The sequence below is a fragment of the Choloepus didactylus genome, chromosome 9 (assembly GCF_015220235.1).
Source record: "Choloepus didactylus isolate mChoDid1 chromosome 9, mChoDid1.pri, whole genome shotgun sequence".
Taxonomy (NCBI): Eukaryota; Metazoa; Chordata; class Mammalia; order Pilosa; family Megalonychidae; genus Choloepus; species Choloepus didactylus.
Window position 1 is genome coordinate 123,440,915 of NC_051315.1, and position 23,316 is coordinate 123,464,230.

The window sequence follows — 23,316 nt, forward strand, 5'->3', positions numbered from 1 at the left end:
AGGCTAGAAATAAAAGCTGAGGCTGCCCGGATCCCAGAAAGGAAGGAGGCCAAATCATTCTATGAGATATCCAAAAGCAGTGTAATTAACCCTAGAAGGTAAAAGTTACCTCTGAAAAGTGAGCCAGACTGACATCTTCTTGAGATACGATTGAGGGGAGAGGAGGGTGACTTTCAGGAAGAGGAGCTGGGTCACTAGGGACTTTGGAAGCATTTTATCTTCAGATCAGTGTGGCTGTGTCCTCAGTAGAACTGCAGAAGGCACTGCATTCTCTGGGACACTTACATGGCTTCCAGGACTCTGGGCGCTGGGGGCTGGGAATGATGAGTCCTTGCCTGATCCCCTCATTGCATTTCCTATGGCTGAGATGGCACATCCTGGTCAGACAAGTTGGAAGAAAATGCATGAGGGCCCCTCTAACTTAGGAGGACCAATGGAGTTTATCCAGCTTGGTCTGTGAAAACCAAAGGCCCACCTTGGGTCTGAGAGTCACGCACTGGAACTTGCATTGGGCCAAACGGGTACTTTGGTACATTGTTTTCTAATGTCCCATGCCTTAATAACCAGACCTTGCTCAGGCTAACTTCCAACTTTGTACTCCGGAACCACCTGAAGAGCTTTTAAAAATAGCATTGGCTGGATCTCACCCCAGAGGAGATTCTGATTTAATCTGGGCTATGACCAGGACATAGGATTATAAAAATTCCCCAGATGATGCTGATACACAGAATTACACAGTTTATGATTTAAAGAAGAATAGCAATGCCTGTGCCCTAACCCATACCATCTGCTTCAAAATCTCTAGAATTGAGACCAGGATTTTATTATTTTATGTACTCTACCCAGAAGGTTTTAAGATAATAGTTGGGCTAAGACCACTGCCAAACCAAGAGATAAATCTCTTGTTAAAAAGACTAGAGAGAAGCTTGGGCAAGATGGCGGCATAGAGAGGAGTGGAAGCTAAGTAGTCCCCCTGGAACAACTGAAAAAACCAGAAACAACTAGTAAATAATCCAGAATAACTGCGGGGGGACAAACGAGTCCGTCCACTCATCATACACCAACCTAAATTGGGAGGAATGCCCAAGAACACAGCATAAACTCTGTAAGTAAAACCTGTGGATCCAAGTTGCGAGACCCCCTCCCCCATAGCCTGAGCTACAAAGCCTCGTGGTGCCAAAGAGAAGCTCTCTCCCAGCAAGCGAATATAGCTCAGCTGAGCTCCAACTGGGGTTTTAAGTAGCGGGTGTGAACTGCTTACTACAGGTATGAATCCCCCAAAAACAGACAGACGCTTTGGGTGACGACTGACCTGGGACAGCCGGAGGGTCGCCTCGGACTCGGTCTGAAGGGGACTATCTGTTTCTTTTTCAGCTCAGTGGAGAAAGCCCCAGCCATTACAGTTCCCAGTGCTGTGACTCAGAGAAGGGTGGAAACAGCACAAGCAGAGAGTGAGACCATTGAAATGCTAATGACGTCCCCCTAAGGGGTCTATCTTCTCTCAGAGGAAAGGGGTGGGGCCCTTTCTATTCAGAACCAGACTCCAGAGCCTGGGGGAACACGGCCACACCTCCTCACACCAGTCAAGAATTATAGGCTAACAGGCATCACCTGCTGGGCAGAAAAGCACAGTGACCTGAGGCATCACAGGGTGGAGCAATTTTCTAAGACATATCCACAGGGAAACCAGATACTGAATATTTCTTCCCTCTGGGACCTGAGCCTGTTCTGGTCTGGGAAAACCTGATTTAGATAACCAAGGAAACCATGCCTAGACAACAGAAAATTACAACCTACACTAAGAAAAACAAAGTTATGGCCCAATCAAAGGAACAAACATACACTTTAACTGAGATACAGGAATTTGAACAACTAATGCTAAATCAATTCAAAAAGTTTAGAGAAGATACTGCAAAAGAGATAGAGGCTGTAAAGAAAACACTGGGCATATATAAGGCAGAAATCAAAAGTTCAAATAAACAACTAGTAGAATCTATGGAAATAAAAGGCACAACACAAGAGATGAAAGACACAATGGAAACATACAACAGCAGATCTCAAGAGGCAGAAGAAAACACTCAGGAACTGGAGAACAAAACATTTGAAAGCCTACACGCAAAAGAGCAGATGGAGAAAAGAATGAAAAAATGTGAGCAACGTCTCCAGGAACTTAAGGATGAAACAAAATACAATAATGTACATATCATTGGTGTCCCAGAAGGAGAAGAGAAGGGAAAAGGGGCAGAAGCAATAATAGAGGAAATAATTAATGAAAATTTCCCATCTGTTATGAAAGACATAAAATTACAGATCCAAGAAGCGCAGTGTACTCCAAACAGAAGAGATCTGAATAGGCCTACGCCAAGACACTTAATAGTCAGATTATCAAATGTCAAAGACAAAGAGAGAATCCTGAAAGCAGCAAGAGAAAAGCAATCCATTACATACAAAGGAAGCTTAATAAGACTATGTGTGGATCTCTCAGTTGAAACCATGGAGGCAAGAAGGAAGTGGTGTGATATATTTAAGATACTGAAAGAGAAAAACCGCCAACCAAGAATCCTATATCCAGCAAAGCTGTCCTTCAAATATGAGGGAGGGCTCAAAATATTTTCCGACAAACAGACAATGAGAGACTTTGTGAACAAGACACCCACCCTACAGGAAACACTAAAGGGAGCACTACATAGTGATAGAAGACATGAATGCATGGTTTGGAACACAATTTTGGGAGATGGTAGCACAACAATGTAAGTACACTGAACAAAGATAATTATGAATATGGTTGAGAGAGGAAGGTGGGGAGCATGTGAGACACCAGAAGAAAGGAGGAAAGATAAAGACTGGGACTGTGTAACTTGGTGAAATCTAGAGTATTCAACAATTGTGATAAAATGTACAAATATGTTCTTTTATGAGGGAGAACAAGCAAATGTCAACCTTGCAAGGTGTTAAAAATGGGGAGGCATTGGGGGGAGGGATGCAATCAACATAAACTAGAGACTGTAACTAATAGAATCATTGTATTATGCTTCCTTTAATGTAACAAAGGTGATATACCAAGGTAAATGCAGATAAGAGGTGGGGATAGGGGAGTCATGTTAGACACTTGACATTGGTGGTATTGTCTGATTCTTTACTCTACTTTGATTTAAGGTTATTTTTCCTTTTGCTGCTTCCTAGCTGTCATGTTTTTTTCCTCTTTCTTTTGCCTCTCTACCATCTTTGACTCTCCCTCTTGCCTTGTGGAAGAAATGTAGATGCCCTTATATAGATAGTGGTGAAGGTGGTGAACACATAAATATATGACCAAACAGAGAACCATCGATTATTTACTTAGGATGGAATGTATGGTGAGTGAACAAAACCATATTAAAAAAAAAATGTGTTGATGACAAAACCTCGAGGGCAATATACTGAGTGAAATAAGCTAGACACATAAGGACAATTATTGCAGGGTCTCACTGATAGGAACTAATTATAATATGTAAACTCATAGACGTGAAATATAAGGTACCAAGATATAGGACGAGGCTTAAGAATGGGGAGCGGTTGCTTAATATGAGCAGAATATTCAACTAGGATGAACTTAAATGTTTGGAAATGAACAGACATGTCGGTAGCAAGATGTGAGAATAACTAACAGTGCCAAATGGGGTGTGAATGAGGTGGAAAGGGGAAGCTCAGAGTCATATATGTCACCAGAAGGAAAGTTGGAGGTCAAAAGATGGGAATGTATAAAACTGAATCCTATGGTGGGCAATGTCCATGATCAACTGTACAAATACTAGAAATCGCTTCCATGAACCAGAACAAATGTATGACAATACAATTAGAAGTTAATAATAGAGGGTCATATAGGGAAGAAATATATACCTATTGCAAACTATATACTACAGTTAGTAGTATTTCAACATTTTTTTCATAAACAGTAACAAATGTACTATACAACACTATGAGTCAACAATTGAGGGGGGTTGGTTAGGGATAAGGGATGATTTGAGTTTCCTTTTCTTTTTTTCTTTTTACATCCTTCACTTTATTTCTTGTCTGGAGTAATGAAAAGTTTCTAAAAATTGAACAAAAATTAAGTGTGGTGATGGATGCACAGCTGTATGAGGGTACCCAGGGGTAAGTGATTGTACACTTTGGATCTTTGGATAATTGTATGGTATCTGAACAATCCCAATAAAAATTAAAAAGAAAAAAAAAGTAAAAAAAAAAAAAAAAGACTAGAGAACAACTCAAGTGTCCATCTGCAGATGAACTGATAAACAAAATGTAGTTTATATACATTTATATTATTCAGCTATGGAACAGAGTGAAGTTCTTTTACACATGCTGCAATGTGGATGAATGTTGAAGGCATTATGCTAAGTGAAATAAGCCAGACACAAAAGGACAGATCTGTATGATTCCATTTGTATGAAGTATCTAGAAAAAGCAAATTCGTAGAGACAGAAAGTAGATTACAGGTTACCAGGGACTAGAGAGGGGCTGTAGGGGGATTATTACTTAATGGGTAGAGAATTTCTGTATTGGGTGATGAAGAAGTTTGGTAATGGATGGTATAATGGATAATAGCACATTGAGAATGTAATTAATGCCACTAAATTGGACAGTAATGGTGAATTTTATTATATATATATATATATGCATATAATACACATTACCACAATAAAAATAAATAAAATTTTATAAAATCCATTACTTAAACCAACTGAACCACATAGATAATTTTGTATTTTAAAAAGGATGACTAGGGAAACATACCAGGATGTGAGACCGTTCACCATTTGTTACATTTCTTATTCTTTCCCTGCTCCTCCGAGGAGAGGGCTCACCACCTTCCTGAGGACCATGATGAAAGTCTGTGAGTCTCTGCACTGATGAGAAGAAAATGGTTATATGGCTCCCTGCCAGAGCAGTCTCACTCCCTAGGGGGATGTGCCTGAGGACCCTCAGAGTGTTGAATGGGACCTGTTGGCAAGACATTCCTCAGGCCAAGCATTTCCTTGTACATGGCCATTTTCTTAAAAATTTAATTTTATTGAGATTGTTCACATATCATACAATTATCCAAAGATCCAAAGTGCACAATCAGTTGCCCATGGTACCATCATACAGCTGTGCATCCATCACCACAATTTTTTCCCAATTTTTAGAACATTTTAATTACTCCAGAAAAGAAATAAAGACAAAAAAAGAAAACTCAATTCCTCCCATACCCCTAACCACCCGCCCTCCATTATTGACTCATAGTATTGGTATAGTACACTTGTTACTGATTATGAAATAATGTTAAAATACTGTTAACTGTAGTACATAGTTCGCAATAGGTATATATTTTTCCCTGTATATCCCTCTATTATTAACTTCTAGTTATAGTATCATACATTTGTTCTAGTTCATGAAAGAGATTTCTAGTATTTGTACAGTTAATCACAGACATTGTCCATCACAATATTCACTGTTTTATACATTCCCATCTTTTATCCTCCAATTTTCCTTCTGGTGACATATGTGACTCTAAGCTTCCCCTTTCCACCACATTCACACACCATTCAGCACTGTTAGTTATTCTCACAATAACGTGCTACTGTCATGTCTGTCCATTTTCAAACACTTAAGCTCAACCTAGTTAAACATAATAAGCAACCGCTCCCCATTCTTTAGCCTTGTTCTATATCCTGTTAACTTATATTTCATGTCTATGTGTTTACATATTATAATTAGTTCATATCAGTGAGACCCTGAAATATTTGTCCTTATGTGTCTGACTTATTTCACTCAATGTAGTGACCTTAAGCTTTCTTCATCAACCCATTTTTTTTAGTATATTTTTTATTGAGATTGTTCACACACCATACAACTATCCAAAGATCCAAAGTGTACAATCAATTGCCCATGGTACTATCATACAGCTGTGCACCCATCAACACAATTAATTTTTTTTCAATTTTTAGAACATTTTCATTACTCCAGAAAAAAAAAAAAGACAAAAAAAAAAGGAAAGTCAGATCCTCCCATACCCCAAACAACACCTCCTTCCATTATTAATTCATAGTTTTGGTATAGTACATTTGTTATTGTTGATGAAAGAATGTTAAAATACTACTAATATATAGTTTGCAATAGGTATTTTTTTTTCCTGTATGTCTCTCTATTATTAACTTCTAGTTATAGTGTCATATATTTGTTCTAGTTCGTGAGAGAGATTTCTAATATTTGTATAGTTAATCACAGACATTGTCCACCACAAGATTCACTGTTTTAAATATTCCCATCTTTTAACTTCCAGCTTTCCTTCTGGTGACATGCGTCACTCTGAGCTTACCCTTTCTACCACCTTCAAACACCTTTCAGCCCTGTTAGTTATTCTCATAACATGCTACCATCACCCCTGTCCATTTCCAAACATTTAAGTTCACCCTAGTTGAACATCCTGCTCTAATAAGCAACTACTCCCCATTCTTTAGTCTCATTCTATATCCTGGTAACTTATGTTTCATGTCTGTGAGTTTGCATATTATAACTAGTTCATATCAGTGAGACCCTGCAATATTTGCCTTTATGTGCCTGTCTCATTTCACTCAATACAGTGCCCTCAGGGTTTCTTCATCAACCCATTTCTTTTAAGGTGGTTTTGTTCACATACCATACATTCCGTCCAAAGTAAACAATCACTGGTTCCCTGTATAGTTATGTATTTATGTATTCAGCACCATTGCCACTATCTATATAAGGACATCTCCATTTCTTCCACAAAGACGAAGGAAGAGTCAAAGAAGGCAGAGAGGCAAAAGAAAAAAATAAGGGAGAAAAACAAACAAACAAATAAAACTTGATAGCTAGAAAGTGACAAAAGGAAAGATAGTATTAACCTAAAGTAGAATAAAGAGTCAGACAACATCACCAATGCCAGGAGTGCCACACCCTTCCTCTATTCCACCCTCCCCATATGCATTTAGCTTTGGTATATTGCCTTTATTATATTAAAGGAAGCATAATACAATGTTTCCGTACATTATAGTCTCTAGTTTGCATTGATTGTATTTCCCCCCCAATCCCACCCTATTTTTAACACCCTGCAATGTTGACATCCATTTGTTCTACCTCATGTAAAAACATATTTGTACCTTTTATTACAATTGTTGAGCACTCTAGGTTTCCCTGAGTTACTCAGTTCTAGTCTTTTATCATTCGTTTTTTGTTCTGGTGTCCCACATGATCCCTCCCTTCCTCTTTCAAGCATATTCACAGTCATCTTTGTTCAGTGTACTTACATTGCTGTGCTACTATCTCCCAAAATTGTTTCCCAAACCTCTCACTCCTGTCTTGTCCTTTCTGTCTGCAGTGCTTCCTTTAGTGTTTCCTGTAGAGCAGGTATCTTGTTCACAAACTCTGTCATTATCTGTTTGTCAGAGAATTTTTAAGGTCTCCCTCATATTTGAAGAATAGTTTTGCCGGATTTGGATTCTTGGTTGATGGTTTTTCTCTTTCAATATCTTAAATATATCACCCCACTTCCTTCTTACCTCCATGGTTTTTATGGAGAAATCTGCACATAGTCTCATCAAGCTTCCTTTGTATGTGATGGATCGCTTTTCTCTTGCTGCTTTCAGGATTCTCTCTTTATCTTTAACATTTGATAATCTGATTATTAAGTGTCTTGGCGTAGGCCTATTCAGATCTATTCTGATTGGGGTATGCTGTGCTTCTTGGATCCGTAATTTTATGTCTTTCATAAGAGATGGGAAATTTTCATTGATTATTTCCTCTACTATTGCTTCTGCCCCTTTTCCCTTCTCTTCTCCTTCTGTGACACCAATGATACATAAATTCTTGCTTTTCGTTTTGTCCTTAAGTTCCCGGAGACGTTCCTCGTATTTTTCCATTCTTTTCTCTATCTGTTCTTTTGTGTGTAGGCTTTCAGGTGCCTTGTTCTCCAGTTCCTGAGTGTTTTCTTCTGCTTCTTGAGATCTGCTGTTGTATGTTTCCATTGTGTCTTTCATCTCTTGTGTTGTGCCTTTCATTTCCATAGATTCTGCCAGTTGGTTTTTCGATCTTTCAATTTCTACCTTACATATGCGCAGTGTTTTCATTATATGGTTTAGCTATTTTGCCATATCTTCCCTAAACTTTTTTTTTTCCTTGTTTTTTTTTTAACTTTCCCTTCTTTTTTAAATCAACTGTATGAAAAAAAAGTTAAAAAGAAAACAAACATACAATAAAAGAACATTTCAAAGAGACCATAACAAGGGAGTAAGAAAAAGACAACTAACCTAAGATAACTGCTTAACTTCCAACATGTTCCTACTTTACCCCAAGAAAGTTACCTAATATAGCAACATTTCTGTGAACTTGCTCCTACTATATCCATCAGAAATTAACAGACCATAGTCATTCCTGGGCATCCCCAGAACGTTAAATAGCTTATCTGTTCTTCTTGGATTATTGTTCCCCCTTCCTTAATTGCTCTCTATTGCTAGTTCCCCTACATTCTACATTATAAGCCATTTGTTTTACATTTTTCAAAGTTCACATTAGTGGTAGTATATAATATTTCTCTTTTTGTGCCTGGCTTATTTCGCTCAGCATTATGTCTTCAAGGTTCATCCATGTTGTCATATGTTTCACGAGATCGTTCCTTCTTACTGCCGCATAGTATTCCATTGTGTGTATATACCACATTTTATTTATCCACTCATCTGTTGAAGGACATTTGGGTTGTTTCCATCTTTTGGCAATTGTGAATAATGCTGCTATGAACACTGGCGTGCAGATATCTGTTCGTGTCACTGCTTTCCGATCTTCCGGGTATATACCGAGAAGTGCAATCGCTGGATCGAATGGTAACTCTATATCTAGTTTTCTAAGGAACTGCCAGACTGACTTCCAGAGTGGCTGAACTATTATACAGTCCCACCAACAGTGAATAAGAGTTCCAATTTCTCCACATCCCCTCCAGCATTTGTAGTTTCCTGTTTGTTTAATGGCAGCCATTCTAACCGGTGTTAGATGGTATCTCATTGTGGTCTTAATTTGCATCTCTCTAATAGCTAGTGAAGCTGAACATTTTTTCATGTGTTTCTTGGCCATTTGTATTTCCTCTTCAGAGAACTGTCTTTTCATATCTTTTGCCCATTTTATAATTGGGCCGACTGTACTATTGTCATTGAGTTGTAGGATTTCTTTATATATGCAAGATATCAGTCTTTTGTCAGATACATGGTTTCCAAAAATTTTTTCGCATTGAGTTGGCTGCCTCTTTACCTTTTTGAGAAATTCCTTTGAGGTGCAGAAACTTCTAAGCTTGAGGAGTTCCCATTTGTCTATTTTCTCTTTTGTTGCTTGTGCTTTGGGTGTAAAGTCTAGGAAGTGGCCACCTAATACAAGGTCTTGAAGATGTTTTCCTACATTATCTTCTAGGAGTTTTATGGTACTTTCTTTTATATTGAGATCTTTGGTCCATTTTGAGTTAATTTTTGTGTAGGGGGTGAGGTAGGGGTCCTCTTTCATTCTTTTGGATATGGATATCCAACTCTCCCAGCCCCATTTGTTGAAAAGACCATTATGACTCAGTTCAGTGACTTTGGGGGCCTTATCAAAGATCAGTTGGCCATAGATCTGAGGGTCTGTCTCCGAATTCTCAATTCGATTCCATTGATCTATATGTCTATCTTTGTGCCAGTACCATGCTGTTTTGGCAGCTGTGGCTTTATAATAAGCTTCAAAGTCAGGGAGTGTAAGTCCTCCCACTTCGTTTTTCTTTTTTAGAGTGTCTTTAGCAATTCGAGGCATCTTCCCTTTCCAAATAAATTTGATAACTAGCTTTTCCAAGTCTGCAAAGTAGGTTGTTGGAATTTTGATTGGGATTACATTGAATCTGTAGATGAGTTTGGGTAGAATTGACATCTTAATGACATTTAGTCTTCCTATCCATGAACATGGAATATTTTTCCATCTTTTAAGGTCCCCTTCTATTTCTTTTAGTAGAGTTATGTAGTTTTCTTTGTATAGGTCTTTTACATCTTTGGTTAAGTTTATTCCTAGGTACTTGATTTTTTTAATTGCTATTGAAAATGGTATCTTTTTCTTGAGTGTTTCTTCGGTTTGTTCATTTCTAGCATATAGAAACATTACTGACTTATGTGCATTAACCTTGTATCCCGCTACTTTGCTAAATTTGTTTATTAGCTCTAGTAGCTGTATCGTCGATTTCTCAGGGTTTTCTAGATATAAGATCATATCATCTGCAAACAATGACAGTTTTACTTCTTCTTTTCCAATTTGGATGCCTTTTATTTCTTTGTCTTGCCGGATTGCCCTGGCTAGCACTTCCAGCACAATGTTGAATAACAGTGGTGACAGCGGGCATCCTTGTCTTGTTCCTGATCTTAGAGGGAAGGCTTTCAGTCTCTCACCATTGAGTACTATGCTGGCTGAGGGTTTTTCATATATGCTCTTTATCATGTTGAGGAAGTTTCCTTCAATTCCTACCTTTTGAAGTGTTTTTATCAAAAAGGGATGTTGGATTTTGTCAAATGCTTTTTCAGCATCTATTGAGATGATCAATTGATTTTTCCCTTTTGACTTGTTAATGTGTTGTAATACATTGATTGATTTTCTTATGTTGAACCATCCTTGCATGCCTGGAATAAACCCCACTTGGTCATGGTGTATGATTTTTTTAATGTGTCTTTGGATTCGATTTGCAAGTATTTTGTTGAGGATTTTTGCATCTATATTCATTAGGGAGATTGGCCGGTAGTTTTCCTTTTTTGTAACATCTTTGCCTGGTTTTGGTATTAGATTGATGTTAGCTTCATAAAATGAGTTAGGTAGTGTTCCATTTTCTTCAATGTTTTGAAAGAGTTTGAGTAAGATTGATGTCAGTTCTTTCTGGAAAGTTTGGTAGAATTCCCCTGTGAAGCCATCTGGCCCTGGGCATTTATTTGTGGGAAGATTTTTGATGACTGATTGGATCTCTTTGCTTGTGATGGGTTGGTTGAGGTCTTCTATTTCTTCTCTGGTCAGTCTAGGTTGTTCATATGTTTCCAGGAAATTGTCCATTTCCTCTACATTATCCAGTTTGTTGCCATACAGTTGTTCATAGTATCCTCTTATAATTTTTTTAATTTCTTCAGGATCTGCAGTTATGTCACCTTTTTCATTCATTATTTTGTTTATATGGGTCTTCTCTCTTTTTGATTTTGTCAGTCTAGCTAGGGGCTTGTCAATCTTGTTGATCTTCTCAAAGAACCAACTTTTGGTGATATTTATCCTCTCTATTGTTTTTTTGTTCTCTATGTCATTTATTTCTGCTTTAATCCTTGTTATTTCTTTTCTTGTACTTGGTTTAGGATTGGTTTGCTGTTCATTTTCTAGGTTCTTCAGTTGATCCATTAGTTCTTTGATTTTGGCTCTTTCTTCCTTTTTAATATATGCGTTTAGTGCTATAAATTTCCCCCTTAGCACTGCTTTTGCTGCATCCCATAGGTTTTGGTATGTTGTGTTCTCATTTTCATTCGTCTCTATATATTTAGCAATTTCTCTTGCTATTTCTTCTTTAACCCACTGATTGTTCAGGAGTGTGTTGTTTAACCTCCAGGTATTTGTGAATTTTCTAAGTCTCTGATGGTTATTGACTTCTAATTGTATTCCATTGTGGTCAGAGAATGTGCTTTGAATAATTTCAATCTTTTTAAATTTATTGAGGCTTGTTTTATGTCCCAGCGTATGATCTATTCTGGAGAAAGTTCCAGGAGCACTAGAAAAGTATGTGTATCCTGGTGATTTGGGATGTAATGTCCTGTATATGTCTGTTAAATCTAATTCATTTATCAGATTGTTTAGGTTTTCAATTTCCTTATTGGTCTTCTGTCTGGTTGATCTATCTATAGGAGAGAGTGATGTGTTGAAGTCTCCCACAATTATTGTGGAAACATCAATTGCTTCCTTTAGTTTTGCCAGTGTTTCTCTCATGTATTTTGTGGCACCTTGGTTGGGTACATAGACATTTATGATTGTTATTTCTTCTTGCTGAATTGCCCCTTTTATTAGTACGTAGTGGCCTTCTTTGTCTCTCAAAACATCCCTGCATTTGAAGTCTATTTTATCTGAGATTAATATTGCTACACCTGCTTTCTTTTGGCTGTAGCTTGCATGAAATATTTTTTTCCATCCTTTCACTTTCAGTTTCTTTGTGTCCCTGTGTCTAAGATGAGTCTCTTGTATGCAACATATTGATGGTTCATTTTTTTTGATCCATTCTGCGAATCTATATCTTTTAATTGGGGAGTTTAATCCATTTACATTCAACGTTATAACCGTGAAGGCATTTCTTGAATCGGCCATCTTATCCTTTGGTTTATGTTTGTCATATTTTTCCCCTCTGTCTATTAATATCCTTTATTGTACCCATACCGAATCTCTTTAGTACTGAACCTTTCTCCAGGTCTCTCTGTCCTTTCTTTGTTTCTCTGTGTGTAGGGCTCCCTTTAGTATCTCCAGTAGGGCAGGTCTCTTGTTAGCAAATTCTCTCAGCATTTGTTTGTCTGTGAAAAATTTAAGCTCTCCCTCAAATTTGAAGGAGAGCTTTGCTGGATAAAGTATTCTTGGCTGGAAATTTTTCTCACTCAGAATTTTAAATATATCGTGTCACTGCCTTCTTGCCTCCATGGTGGCTGCTGAGTAGTCACTACTTAGTCTTATGCTGTTTCCTTTGTATGTGGTGAATTGCTTTTCTCTTGCTGCTTTCAGAACTTGCTCCTTCTCTTCTGTGTTTGATAGTGTGATCAGTATATGTCTCGGAGTGGGTTTATTTGGATTTATTCTATTTGGAGTTCGCTGAGCATTTATGATTTGTGTATTTATGTTGTTTAGAAGATTTGGGAAGTTTTCCCCAACAATTTCTTTGAATACTCTTTCTAGACCTTTACCCTTTTCTTCCCCTTCTGGGACACCAATGAGTCTTATATTTGGACGTTTCATATGATCTATCATATCCCTGAGATCCATTTCGATTTTTTCAATTTTTTTCCCCATTCTTTCTTTTATGCTTTCATTTTCCATTCTGTCATCTTCCAGGTCACTGATTCGTTGTTCAGCTTCCTCTAGTCTTGTACTATGAGTGTCCAGAATCTTTTTAATTTGGTCAACAGTTTCTTTAATTTCCATAAGATCATCCATTTTTTTATTTAGTCTTGCAATGTCTTCTTTATGCTCTTCTAGGGTCTTCTTGATTTCCTTTATCTCCCGTACTATGGTCTCATTGTTCATCTTTAGTTCTTTGAGTAGCTGCTCTAGGTGCTGTGTCTCTTCTGGTCTTTTGATTTGGGTGCTTGGGCTTGCGTTATCCATATCGTCTGGTTTTTTCACATGCTTTATAATTTTCTGTTGTTTTTGGCCTCGTGGCATTTGCTGAACTTGATAGGGTTCTTTTAGGATTTGTAGACCAATTGAAGTCCTTATCTCTAATTTATCAGATCTACAGCTTCGTGGAGTACACTTTCTCTAACTAACCAGCAGGTGGCGTCCACGAGCCACCTGTTCTCCACAAGCCAGTTCTCCCCTGCTTAGCCTTTTTGGTGAGTGGGGGAGTGAGTCTTGTGGGGTCCAATTGGTGTACCAAGCTTGCGTGTGTAGTTGGTGTTGCCTGCCCTGTATATGGGGCGTGTTTCTGGGCAGTCAGGGAGGGGGGGGGTGGCTCTAACAATCAAATCTCCCTGGTGATCCTAGAGTTTTAAAGCTGCTGCAATAGTCTAATCCTTCAGTTCAGTCCTGCCACAGTTTGTCTCTGCCACTGACCCACAAGTCCTTGGTATTGGCGTATGGCTCCAGAGACTTGCAAGTGGGCCCCTCTTCCAGGCCGTGCACCCCGGGTCCTCTGTTGAGGGATGACTGTGCTATGTCACAGGTGAGTGCCGTCCCCCCAGGGCAGTTCTGGGCTGCTGGGCTGTGTAGGGAGGCTCCCAGTCTGCTGAAATGATGGCTGAATGGGGCTTTGTTAATTCACACTGCTCTACCTTCCCAACTCTGGGACAATCAGCTGAGGTTGCAGGGAAGGCTAATGTCCACGCCCAGTTTTGTGGTGTGTGCCTGTTATTTGAAGCACTTCCGTCACACTGGGTTGTCTGGGGCAGTTCTGTGCTATGGGGCTGGCGATGGGCAGGAGTGTTTCCTGTCCACCAGGATGATGGCTGTGAGCGGACACCCCCCTTTTCTTGGGAAGTTGTGGTGTTTAGTGAATTTTCTCAGCCACTGGATTATTGCGTTTTGTCTCAGAGCTCTCCTAGTTCTGCTCTTGACTTGACCTGCCCAAATAGTAAGTCTTTGAAGCTTTCTGTATTGGCTTCTTAGAGTAATTGTTGTAGAAAAAGAAAAAAGGATTAAAAAAAAAACAAAAAACAAAAAACGGGCCCTCCTCAGAGATCTAATGGGTTATTGAAATGCTAAGAGACAAAGCAACCAGGGCTATTAAGGAAAGGTCCACAGGGCAGAGAGATCAGCTTTTCTTCGGGATTTGCATATGCGCCTCAGGGCCCTTCCCCTTTCTATGTTCACCAGAACTCCAAAAATCCTCCGCTTTTATTTTGGAGTTTTTCGTGTTGTTTTTTTTCTATGCCTGTCTCCTCTCTGCTGGGCTGGCTGCTCTCAGATTCTCTGGTGTCTGGTCTCAGTCTATCTATGGTTGGATTTTGGATCAGTAGAATGAGTTTCCGATAAGGGCTGCCACTGCACTTCTCCCTTCTCCTTCCCGGAGCTGACAGCCCCTCCTCCCACGGGACTGAGCCTGGCAGGGAGGGGCGCGGGTCCCCTGGCCGCAAAAACTTACAGATTTCGCTGATCTCAGCAGTTCCACGTTTTCATGAGTGTTGTATGAAGTATGCCCAAAGTCAGATTGCTCTGTCGTGTCCAGTCCACGCAGTTCCTGGCTTTCTACCTACTTTCCTGGAGGAGTAACTAAAACATACAGCTCACCAGTCCGCCATCTTGCCCCGCCTCCCCCTAAACTTTTTGAATTGACTTATTATTAGTTGTTTCAATTCCTGTATCTCAGTTGAAGTGTAAGTTTGTTCCTTTGACTGGGCCATAATTTCATATTTCTTAGTGTAGGTTGTAGTTTTCTGTTGTCTAGGCATGGTTTCCTTGGTTACCCCAATCAGGTTTTCCCAGACCAGAACAGGCTCAGGTCCTAGAAAGAATAAATTCTCAGTATCTGGTTTCCCTGATGGTGTGTCTTAGAAGATTGGTACACCCTGTGAGGCCTTGAGTCACTGTGCTTTTCTGCTTAGAAGGTGGTGCCTGTCAGCCTGTAATTCCAGACTGGTGTGAGGAGGTGTGGCCTGTGGCTGTTTTCCCCCAGGCTCTGGGGTCTGGTTCTGAATGGAAAGCAGGTAGTAGAGCTGGGCCCCACTCCTTTCCTCTTAGAGAAGATAATCCCCCTAGGGAGAGGTGATGAGCATTTCAGTGGTCTCTCTCTGCCTGTGCTGTCTCCAGCCTTGTCTAGGTCAGAGCACTGGGAACTGAAAATGGCTGAGGCTATCTCCACTGAGCCAAAACAGGGACAGAAAGCCCCCTTCAGGGCCAGTCTGTGGCCCCCTCCAGCTCTCCAAGGACAGTCATCACCTAAAGCCTCTGCTTGTTGGGGATTTATACCTGTAGTGAGCAGTCCACACTCACTAATTAAAACGCCAGTTGGAGCTCAGCTGAGCTATATTCGCTTGCTGGGAGAGCTTCTCTCTAGCACCACGAGGCTTTGCAGCTTGGGCTAGAGGGGGGAGGGGTCTCCCAGCTTGGATCTGCAGTTTTTACTTACAGATTTTATGCTGCGATCTCAGGCATTCCTTCCAATTCAGGTTGGTGTATGATAAGTGGACAGTCACATTTGTCCCCCTGCAGTTATTCTGGATTATTTACTAGTTGTTCCTAGTTTTTATTCATTGTTCCAGGGGGACTAACTAGCTTCCACTCCTCTCTATGCTTAGCCATGGCCATTTTTTAAAGCAAAAGAAAATATCAGAACCCCAAAGTGTCCAACAGAAGCATTTTCACCAAAATTCGAGCACAAGGCTCAAAATGATTATCAATTGTTGTCGCATCTTTTATTACTTACCACACTAAGATAAATAAAAGTTTTGATCCTAATCTCTTCAGTCCATTGGTGTCAGGAAGGACCTTTATGATCTTTGTGTGTTGTTAACCCAAATACAATACAGACTTTGAGAAGCAGAGCATTGTTCTTTATCTGTTAAGGAAGAGCCCATTAATTAGGGTCTCAACATCGTTGTACTCAGTGGACCTAACAAGGACAATGTAAATAATAAAGGCTGCCTACAAATTTGTTTCAGCAGGATTGGGGATGGGTTGGATTTTGGGAGATGAGACAGAGGGAAGAACCAAGATGGATTCTTAGGCCTATGTAGATGGAATGTATTTTATAAGACAGAAGCACCAGAGAAAGAACATGTCAGGTTCAGGGGGAAAGTAGGAGAATATGTTAAATTTCTACAGAGGAGATGTTGGGGAAGCATTGGGATGGCCACTCATGCAGAAGAGAGGCTGAACATCTGGGAGCTGTAGACACAAAGTCGTAACCGGAGCTGTGAGAGTGAATTTGATCATCTGGGCATTTGATGGTGGTAATGTGGACATGGTTACCCTTCCAGCTGGAAAACTCAGATACATGTGAGGTGTGCCAGACTAAAGAAGACCTGTTCTGCTGTGACACTTGTCTAAATTCCTTTCACAAGGACTGTCACATCCCACCGGTGGATCCTGAGAGGTCAGTGAGATGCAGCCACCTGTCCCTCCTGTCCTTTTTGGGGACCCCTCCTCCCACCATGAGGCTCACCATGCAGAGTTTCCATTGTGTCTAGATGAGGAAGGAGCAGGGTCCTTAGGCACCAGATCCAGAACCTGTTTCATGCTGCTGGCAGCAGGAGCTCAATGTTCTTTGTGCTACTAAGACACCTCCTGGGACTCTGAGATTGGTGCCTGGACTCTCTTGCCCGTGTACTGCTACTGTCCTTTGCTAGAAGTTTTGCAGCACAGACTTCTGTCCAAGGGAGCAGGGGATGAGAAATGCCAGTTGCTTGTGTTCTGTGATTACTCAGAAAAGGCAGGAAGGGTCATTCAGCTCCTACATTTTACCATGGTCTCGTTTGCCTGGTGAACATCCAAGGCCACTGGGGTTAAGGCCAGTTTTTGGTAGTCAGGCCTGGCAGGCAAGGTCCTTGTGCTCCCAACAATTCAGACAGAGCAGAGCCCACTACTCACTATGACATCATATCATATAGGCTGACAACCTTGATATCACCATCAAGGGAGGGGGATCATCAGCTCAAGACTCCATGTGGGGTCTTGGGCAAGGGGCCCTCCATTCCCTCTGTGAGGTGGCCCCCCAACGCTGAACCTATTTGCTGCTCCTGAAGGAGGATATGGCAGCCATAGGGATGGTGGCTGTTTCCAGAGCCTTGCCCTCTGCTCACTTCATGCCTAACCTCTCAGGAACCCGTGGAGCTGTATCATATGCATGATAGAGGTTTCTTCAGTAAGCCAACAGTGTCACCAGGAGTCTGAGATCCTGGAGAGGCTGATGCTGCCTGAGGAACAGCTGGTGAGTTGGATGCAAACCCCAAGCCCTTTCCTTTTCCTTCACCCGTGATAAGCACAGACAAAGGGTTAGGGAATGGTACCCAAAGAACCCAATGGTTCTTCTGGGCCATACCTCAATCAAACTGTTGTAACACCAAAACTTGTTTTCAGAAAAGACAATTCAACCATTACATGTCTGTTTCCAAGAGCCACACATGTTTGGGGAAACATTTGGATGCCTGGTTCGAGTCAAGGTTCTGTCTGGACTCATTCTCTCCCAGCTGCTTTTCATTAAAAAAAAACTCTTTCTTTTACAGAAATGTGAGTTCCTCCTCTTGAAGGTCTATTGCAATCTAGAGAGCTCCTTTATCAATATTCTACATGACTACAATGTAAGTAACAAAAACCAACCATAGTTACAGGCCGCCATGATGTATTTGTCCCTGAAACTGGTATTTATGGGATTTGTGAGCTGGCGTTACTTTTATCTTGTTGTGTGTATGCTATAGCTCTCCCTTTGATATTTTTGTCACCAGAATCAAGGGGATTCTCAGAGAATAAAGGAACAAATTCAAAAAATAAAAAAGCGGCTGTCTGAGAAGGTGTACCAGCGGGTAGAGGGGTTTGTGCGTGACATGTGCCTCTTCTTCAAGAAGGTAAGTGGCTTGCCCTGCTTCCATCTCATTTTTTTTCTATTGAGTCACTCTGCCCCCTCATATTCCAGTGACTGGGAAGGTTTACAATTTCCCTCACTCTGTTGTAAGCCTGTCCCCTTACATAAAGAGAAGGGAGTTGCATTTCAAAGTCCTATTGTGCTGTTCCCTTCTCCTCCCCCAAATATATTAAGAAAACCCTAGATTCCTTTATGTAAAACTTTCCCAGTGGTGGCCGGTTGTTCTAGTTTGCTAATGCTGCCCGAACGCAAAACACCAGAGATGGATTGGCTTTTATTAAAGGGGGTTTATTTGGTTACACAATTATAGTCTTAAGGCCATAAAGTGTCCAAGGTAACACATCAACAATTGGGTGCCTTCACTGGAGGATGGCCAATGGTGTCCCGAAAACCTCTGTTAGCTGGAAGGCATGTGGCTGGCGTCTGCTCCAAAGTTCTGGTTTCAAAATGGCTTTCTCCCAGGATGTTCCTCTCTAGGCTGCAGTTCCTCAAAAATGTCACTCTTAGTTGCACTTGGGGTATTTGTCCTCTCTTAGCTTCTCCAGAACAAGAGTCTGCTTTCAACGGCCATCTTCAAACTGTCTCTCATCTGCAGCTCCTGGCTTTCTCTCAGGACTTTCCTCTCTAGGCCACAGCTCCTCTTCAAAATGTCACTCTTAGTTGCACTTGGGGTATTTGTCCTCTCTTAGCTTCTCTGGGGCAAGAGTCTGCTTTCAACGGTCGTCTTCAAACTGTCTCTCATGTGCAGCTCCTGTGCTTTCTTCAAAGTGTCCCTCTTGGCTGTAGCTCCTCTTCAAGATGTCATTCACAGCTGCACTAAGTACCTTCTATTATGTCAGCTCATTTATATGGCTCCACTGATCAACTTAGACCCACCCTGAATGGGCAGAGCAACACCTCCATGGAAATTATCCAATCAGAGTCATCACCCACAGCTGGGTGGGGCGCAGCTCCAAAGAAACACTCAAAGATATCTAATCAAAACTGATAACGTCTGCCCACACAAGATTACATCATAGATAATGGCGTTTGGGGGACACAATACATTCAAACTGGCACACCAGTAAACAGGGATCGCCTGAGAAATGGAAGTCACTCCAGGAGAGCATTGATTTTTACTTTAATCCTGTACTATTTGGCTTGTTACAAAGAACAAAGATTATTTTCCTAACCCTCACAAAAATAAACCACCCAAAGTAAGTAAGTCATAGTCCCCAAGTATGGGCATGTTTTCACATTTCTGTCTAGTTAATCAGAAACAATCATGCTCTCAAAGAACAGAAGCTATTCGGCCTCATGAGTTTTTGAGTTTATGTGCTTACGTGACTCTCAGTGAACACTTAGGGTGTTTAAGATGAGGGTTCTGGCCATTCTCAATTGTAAGGTGTCTCATCACACTTCCATGAGTGTCATTATTTTTTTCTTTATTTTTTTCAGAACAATGACTTTGACCAAATGGGACTTACAATGGAGGCTGAATTTGAGAAGAATTTCAAGGAAGTATTTGCCATTCAGGAAACAAACGAGAACAATTCGCTGGGATAGTGGATGTTGTTGGAGCCCAGGACAAGCCCCTTTGTTGGGCAGGTCTTCCCATTCCCCAGCAGCTGTGAGTTGCAGGAAGAAGAAAGAAGAGAAAAATCTCCCGACATTCCTTCGTTGACTACAAAAAAATATCCTTAGTCTTCTCCACAATGTATATGGTTTGTAAGTATTAACTCCCAACTGAAATTCTGGAATAAATCATGTGTTTCCCCAGGCATACTATTTGTTGTTATTTTGTTTACTGAAGCAAGCCCACTTATTATCAAGTAGATATATATTCATGTTCCTGTGAACACAAAAGTACAAAGCATGTATAGTTCTGGGTTACATCTCCCCTAACAAAATGTACTTTCTGGGTGATGTTTTTGCAGGTGAGCATCTCCCTTCCCAGAATGGGTGAGGTGCTCAGGGCTGTGAAACTACTGGCATTTCCAGAACCAGAACTGGGTGTGGCACAGGCAAGGCTGGTCTGCTGCTTGTGAGTGAGGATCAGGGCGTTCTCATATGGAGAAATAAGTGCCTAACCTCTGGAAAGTGAACAAATCAGGTAGACTATGAGGGAAGTTGAAACTCAGACAAAGCAACCAGCATGAATTTTTTTTTTTTTTCCCCTATTTATTGTTGCTTTGCCCTGAGAGCAGCTGCAGTCTTGGTATGGGATGGCTAAAAACCTTGACTGAAAGGAGACCTTCTTTCTGGCCAGCAGAATCAGGGGAAGGAGCCCAGAGCAACCAGGCTTTCCAGGAGTGGGGGAGGTGGGGGTGAGAATCCCAGATAGGAGAAAGTCATTAAAAAGAGCCCGAAATTCTGTGTATAAACTCTTTGCAAGTCTCTAGCTGGTGCCTAGGGCAAACTGAAATCAGTAAGAACTGAGGCCTGTTGCAGACAAGTAAAGGTATGCAATTTGAGCCTACCAAGTGAATTAGCTGCTAACAGAAGAGCTGATTCAGCTCCCATTCAAGGCAGAATTAGTAATTAGCTGCCAGTTTAGTAAATACTAGATAAACACAGGCCCCTGGGGGTGGGGGGCTGGTTTCCTCCATAGGACAATATAACTAATAAGATGCCAGTGAGACCTTCAGGTAACACTCCTGTTCTGAAAATTTTCACCTAATGTGCAACCACCCATTCCTATATGTCATCGAAATGGAGATTTTTCTCTTCTGAAATTGTTACCAGACCAAGGCAGTGGATTCTTTTGCCCGATGCGCTCAAATGACCAACCAATTCCTGACACACCGGGATTTCAAAGAAAGAGTTTTATTGCTAGGCGCAAAGCAGGAGAACAGATGGTCTATCAATCCAAAATCTTTCTCCTCGAACTGCAATAATTCTGATAGTTTATAGTCTCAAAAGATGGTTAGGTTTTAGGATATGGAGTACAACGGTCCCAGAAGATGTAATTGGAAGTGATTTCATTACTGAGCATGTGCAGATTGACTACATGCTTAGTCACAGAACATATGTAAGAAAATGCAGCCTTAATATGATGATGGATGTGATTTGTAGTATTATAATGAGGTATGGGTTTAAGCTACTTTGCATGTCAGGTGGGCCCATTTTGGTTAGATCCAGCTTTGGTTATCAAGATAACTTTGGATTTGGATGGGTTGGTTCTGGGCTGACCCAAGACCCCTCTGGCCCGGGTGCCCTCCAGGGACCTCCCCCTCGTTACACACAGACACCTGTGGGAACTCGGGGCAGAAACAGCAGGGTGGCCCTGAAGCCAGGAGGTCTCACCTCTTCCTCGGATTTACCTGTGCAGCGGGTCCTTTCCCCCCATTTCTTTAAACAGCTCCCACCAGCTGCTACTCTGGTTTTCTAGAACACAAGCGCCAGAGCGTGGCCACGCTGCAGCCCCAGCTGTCCCCAGGGCGGCCCTGCCAAGGAAACTTCCGCCCATTTTAAACTGGCGCTTGATCCTTCTCAAGGGCTTTCGGGGCCTCTGTCCCTTTTAATCCCAACGAAACCCTGTTCTGGAGCGTCTGCCCACACTTTACCACGGAAACCCGAGGGGAGACGAAAATGCGCCCCGAGGTGGCTCTCAGCCCGGCTGGGGCCTCCGAGCCCCTCGGCCCTGCGCCCAGGCAGCCGCCCCGCGTGGCCCACGGACCCGAGCCTCTGCCTTGGCCCCGCCGAGCCCCGGGCCGGCCTGTCGTCTGGGTCCCGCCTTCCCTGAGGCCGCGCTCCTGGCCGCGGAGGGGCCGCCCGCAGCTATCCCTGAGGCGGGGCCGCTCCCCGGGGGCTGAGGACATTAGGGGTGTGGGGTCCTGGCCTGCACGTGGGCGCAGCGGTGCGGGGCAGCGGGGTGTTTCCTGCCGGGCCTCTGCGTCCCTTTTTCCATCCCGAGGCGCGGCGCCAGCAGCCTGGGTGAGAGATGTGAGGGGCAGGGCTCCCGGTTTCTGTCCTTTTCTGGGGGTGATGGGTGGGGAGGAGCCAAGCCGAGGAGGCGCCCTGGACTAGGAAGGGCTCAGCTCTGCTCCTGGGGCCCGGAGCCCCCGCACTCCCCCAGCCCCCCGATCCGCTCTCAGCAGGAGGGAATGGGGCGGGGTCTGGGGAGTGCGCAGGCGCCGCGCCCCACCCCACCAGGAAGGTGTTTGAATAATTAAAAATTGAGGAGAAGGGGAGAATTTTCGGTTTCTGTTTCCCCTAACAGGCAACAGAACCCAGTTTGGCGGAGACTGTAAGGCTAGCCGCCGCCGCCAGAGGGAGGTGGGGACTGAGCCTCGGCCTGCAAATCTAAAAGAAACTCTAAGGAAAAGGAAAAGCATAATGCAGGTAACAGGTCCCTTCCTTAGAAGGTGTCTGTGGCTGGTCCCACGGGGTGGTCAGAGGACAAGTGCACGAGGTGGTATCACTGGAGTGCGGTGCTGTCCTCCAGGGTGCAGGAGGATATCTGTCCTCTCCCGGTTCTGGATGCCAAGCGGTCACCATCTGTTCCTGGGGTCAGCCCCAGAATGAAACTGAAGGGCTGTGGATGATGATGCCAAGTTGGGGTGGGGACTGAGGATGTGGCCCTGGGCCAGCCACCTTCTTCTTGCAGTCATAGCAAATGCCCCAGGCCGTCCATTATTTTCTTTAAATCAGTCCAGCAGGAGTTTTAGAAGTTCAACTTCTTCTTAAGTTGGTGTCCCTCTGTTGTCCCTTCCATAACCCAGGAGAGTCTGATGTCATTTCGTGGATCAAAGAAAGTTTGTTTTCCCCATAGGGACTTATAGTCCTCATACGGTGTCACTACTCTCACAGAGTGTGGTGCGTCCTCAGCTTTCTCTGACCCTTGGCGGATGTCTCCTTCCCTGAGCACCCTGATCGGGGCGTGTCCACTCTCCTGAAGGCCAGTTTCTGTGTATTTCCCCACCCAGCCTGCGGTTAGCTGGCCTCCAATGCCAGGTGCTCATCTTAGCAGACTTGAAGTAGATCCAGGCAAAAGCTGGCCCATTAATGCCAACACCCAGCTCAGAGGTGGTCTGGGTCTGGCAGAGGGGGCACCGGAGCTG

At 42.3% G+C, this 23,316-nt stretch overlaps 2 protein-coding genes across 12 annotated transcripts in view; both read left to right on the forward strand.

The window, feature by feature from the left end:
* SP140 (SP140 nuclear body protein) overlaps positions 1-20,052 on the forward strand; it is a 94,604-nt gene extending 74,552 nt beyond the window's left edge. For 10 of the 11 annotated variants that reach the window (XM_037850636.1, XM_037850642.1, XM_037850641.1 and 7 more), the window contains 5 exons: positions 16,674-16,789; positions 17,515-17,623; positions 17,919-17,993; positions 18,138-18,257; positions 19,712-20,051. In XM_037850636.1, coding sequence (XP_037706564.1) covers positions 16,674-16,789; positions 17,515-17,623; positions 17,919-17,993; positions 18,138-18,257; positions 19,712-19,819 — 528 coding nt within the window. In that variant the 3' untranslated portion in view covers positions 19,820-20,051. Of the gene's footprint in view, positions 1-16,673; positions 16,790-17,514; positions 17,624-17,918; positions 17,994-18,137; positions 18,258-19,711 lie in introns of all 11 variants that reach the window. The other variant, XM_037850645.1, reaches the window with a different exon arrangement.
* Positions 20,053-22,481: 2,429 nt separating this feature from the next.
* The window catches only part of LOC119544978 (nuclear body protein SP140-like protein), a 108,569-nt gene continuing 107,734 nt past the window's right edge, over positions 22,482-23,316 (forward strand). The window contains exon 1 of the mRNA XM_037850617.1: positions 22,482-22,597. The gene's annotated coding sequence lies outside the window, so the exon portion shown is untranslated. The remainder of the gene's footprint in view (positions 22,598-23,316) is intronic.